At 48.1% G+C, this 3,323-nt stretch overlaps 1 protein-coding gene across 1 annotated transcript; it reads right to left on the bottom strand.

The window, feature by feature from the left end:
* Positions 1–917: 917 nt before the first annotated feature.
* LOC148011226 (uncharacterized) lies at positions 918–3,094 on the bottom strand. The gene has a single exon (XM_087670295.1). The coding sequence runs from the start codon at positions 2,686–2,688 to the stop codon at positions 1,027–1,029; it is 1,662 nt and encodes a 553-aa protein (XP_087526421.1). The 5' UTR covers positions 2,689–3,094; the 3' UTR covers positions 918–1,026.
* Between the last annotated feature and the right edge of the window lie 229 nt (positions 3,095–3,323).

Below are 3,323 nucleotides of genomic sequence, written 5' to 3'. Positions count from 1 at the left end.
GACCACTGACACAGTGGTAGAAGGTCCGAGTTTGCCCTCACACTATTTGCTAGAGCTTCCCACAACACCATTGCCGACCATTTCATCGGGAAACTTGTCGACATCGTTGGGGGCTTCCTGCCTAAAGTGATGTAGATGGGCCGAGACCTCTGTTGTGGGGATTTCCCCTTTCGCAGCATGCTAGGGAGATTGCAGACATAACAGAGAGGGATGGGACCTTTGTCCACCTAAATTGCTAAATACCTCCGCCATGGTACCCCCCAATCTCTGATCACCGCTGCTAGGGGTTTTGCCATGGACATCAATAGATGGATAGGGTTTTGCCAATGTCTTGATCATAATGGATGAATCAGACATCGCAAATGTGCCGATTGGGAGTGGGGAGGGGATGCAGATGCTTCAGGACGAGAGGAAATGTTTCCTCCATAATACAGAGGAGATATCCCTAGCTGAGGAGGGTGGGGGGTAGACCTTGAGGGATGACAAGACTGTTAGCATGTGCGCTTGTTGCAACATGATGACTTTCCCCCGAGTCAGGTGTCTTATCCGCCAAGAACATGGCGGAGGAGAGTCTCGAGGCCTCCACCTGTCCCTCCAAGAGCAATAACAGTACCATTGACACCAAAACTGCCCTTAACAATTGGTTTGGCACCACGTAATCTGACTTACACATGTGGCACTCCACCTCACTTCAAGCTATAAGCCTTCCTATCGGTATTAGGTGTTGGTGGCTCGTCAATGTATGTTTTCTTAAGACTTAGGAAGTTGCTCTTTATGAGAATGGTCATTGCTCTTATCATGATCTCCACTCAATTTTGTAATGATGAATTTTTGTTACATGCATGCATGATACGACTATATCATGAATATAATTATTCATGACATCCATGTATTATGTCAAAATATAGAAAGAATCACCTTGAATGATTTGCTTTGTATAAATAATGAATAAAATGAATGTTTTATATTTGACTAGTGGATACACGAATGAATGTATATGTTTTTACTACAATATGAAACTTGGGTTTAGATTTCCAAGGCACACATCCCAGAGCAAAGGTAGAGACTTCCAGGAAGGTTGATTTTGGACCATGCCACTTGTGAGGAGATGTGATCAATTTGGCCTCGCCAAAGGGAGAGGAATCGTGTGTCCCCTTTGCAAAGGGTGACATAGACAAGGTTGTGGTTGGGGCTTGAGACAAGGTCATGGGCACATGTGGAGATGGCAAGCATGAGCCGATAGCCAGCACCATGCCCCTTTAGGTGTGTGGCTCTTGTTGGTTTGACCTCCAAGAGGGGGCTAGGACTATTTTGAGTGGGGATCTTCTCGTTAGAAGTGGTGTGGATGAGAAGGGAGCACGTATCATCATCATCATTAAGGTCAAAGTGGTCCTCATCATTATCATAATGATCATCAAGGTCACAGTGGTCATCATCATCATTATCCCCATCATCACTAAGGTCAAAGTGATCCCTCTCATCATCACCACCATCATCATCATCATCATTAAGGTCAAGGTGATCCTCACCATTATTATAATGGTAATCACCCTCATCATTGTCAAAATGATCATCATATGCTTCATCTAATTCTAGATGAACCTGCACGGATTCATAGACCCGGCTGCCCACCATGGCCTGCCATCTCCGAGTCCTGGCCTGATACTCGAGAAGAACCCCGTCTATGAGGTCGTAGTGGCCGTCGCCCACATCGCTACAATTATAGGCGCCGACCCATCGAGAGGCCGCCATGATATCTGCGCTGCAGCCGGAGACCCTATCGCCGTAGTTCCTCATGATGTCGATCCACCTCCTCTCTTTGGGGTCGTAGCGGGTGCAGAACCTGGCCCAGCTGCCTGCCTGCGTCCCCCAATAGCCACGCGCCACAACGCAATCGGATCCACCAATCGCAGCCAGCCGCGTGTACCTGCACAGCCCGGACCATGCCAGCTGGCGTTCACCGTCCACCACCCTCGGCAGAGCCTCCCATTGGCCTTCCTCGATGTCGTAAACCTCCGGCTCCGCCTCATCTGACTCGGCCATGGATGCCGTCGACATATTACTGACAGAGGCCAGACGACCGCCCACCACGTATATCTTGCTCCCGACGGCCCTGCAGTGGAAGTCATATCTGGCATGCTTCATGGACTTGCATTTCTTCCACTGCCAGTCTCCCCTCCTCAGGTCGAGCATGAATACATCCGCGCGGGCTGATAACCTGCCGCCGGCCTGTATAACGTCTACTGTACTACTACTACTGTCGAGGCCGCCGCCATAGCCACCTATGACAAACACCTTCCCTTGCGTCGCGGCCAGGCCGCAACCCTGCGGGACCAGCAGGGGAGGCAGGCGCCTCCATCGCCGGGTCGTCTCGTCGAAGAAAGAGAGGACGCGAGGCGTAGTACGAGTATAATATTGACGATCTGTACTTTGGTGAATTAAGAGCAGGCCGCTGCCATTGCAGCTGTTGCTGCAGCTTGTGTCGGTCCTTGTCGAAGCAGGATGAGGAGGGCTGTCCAGAGCTTTCTTCCATGGCCTTGAAACTGCTCTCATGATCGGCCTTGCATACCATGGAATGCGAGGCAGCACGTTGCAGAAGACGAGGGCATTGGGCAGGCCTGGCAGAAGCTCATCTTCTGTGCTTATTAATGGCCCAGTACTGATTAGGGTATATTCAAGATCGACCATCAGTCATTTGGAATCTTTCCGGTTATAAAGCTTTTGCTGATTGCCGATGAAGATAATTATAAAGCTTTTGCTGCAAAATGATCAAAGAAAGTTAAAAGAATCGATGATGAATTTACTGATTGATTGATGATGGGGATTCTAGAGCTTTTGGCTGATCGATGCGGATGAAGGGTGCTGATTGAAGATGCAGAAAATTAGAGGAAATGGCTGATTTGATGGTGAAGATTATAAAGCTTTTGCTGCAAGATGATCAAAAGAAAGGTAAAGAATTGATGATGGATTTAATGGATTCGGATGATCAAGAAAGATCGTTAATCTCCTTTCTGAGAACCACAGTTGATGGAACTTCGATATTCGATCGTTATGCTGCAGAGCAGAATCACAATGGATGAAATCGATTACAGAGGAATAGAACACTCGGCTTTTATAGCGTGAATTGTCGTGGACTGTATACACTATTGTCTCTGAGCTGGTAACGTTGCCGTGGCTTGATAGATAAGGGTTGGATCAAAGGAAAACATGTCTAAGAGAGGTGAAGGATTAGTGTAATGTCGAAGGCTAGATCGTCATGAATTGTATCACGAATGCGGCAAGGAAAGGCTGTGAGAATATGGGGCACGCAAGCTGAGAATATG

The sequence above is a fragment of the Lygodium microphyllum genome, chromosome 28 (genome assembly GCF_053477565.2).
Source record: "Lygodium microphyllum isolate KBCC chromosome 28, Lygodium_microphyllum_v1.1.10, whole genome shotgun sequence".
NCBI lineage: Eukaryota > Viridiplantae > Streptophyta > Polypodiopsida > Schizaeales > Lygodiaceae > Lygodium > Lygodium microphyllum.
The sequence above is the reverse complement of the archived record's forward strand: the minus strand, read 5'-3'. Positions and strand labels throughout refer to the sequence as shown.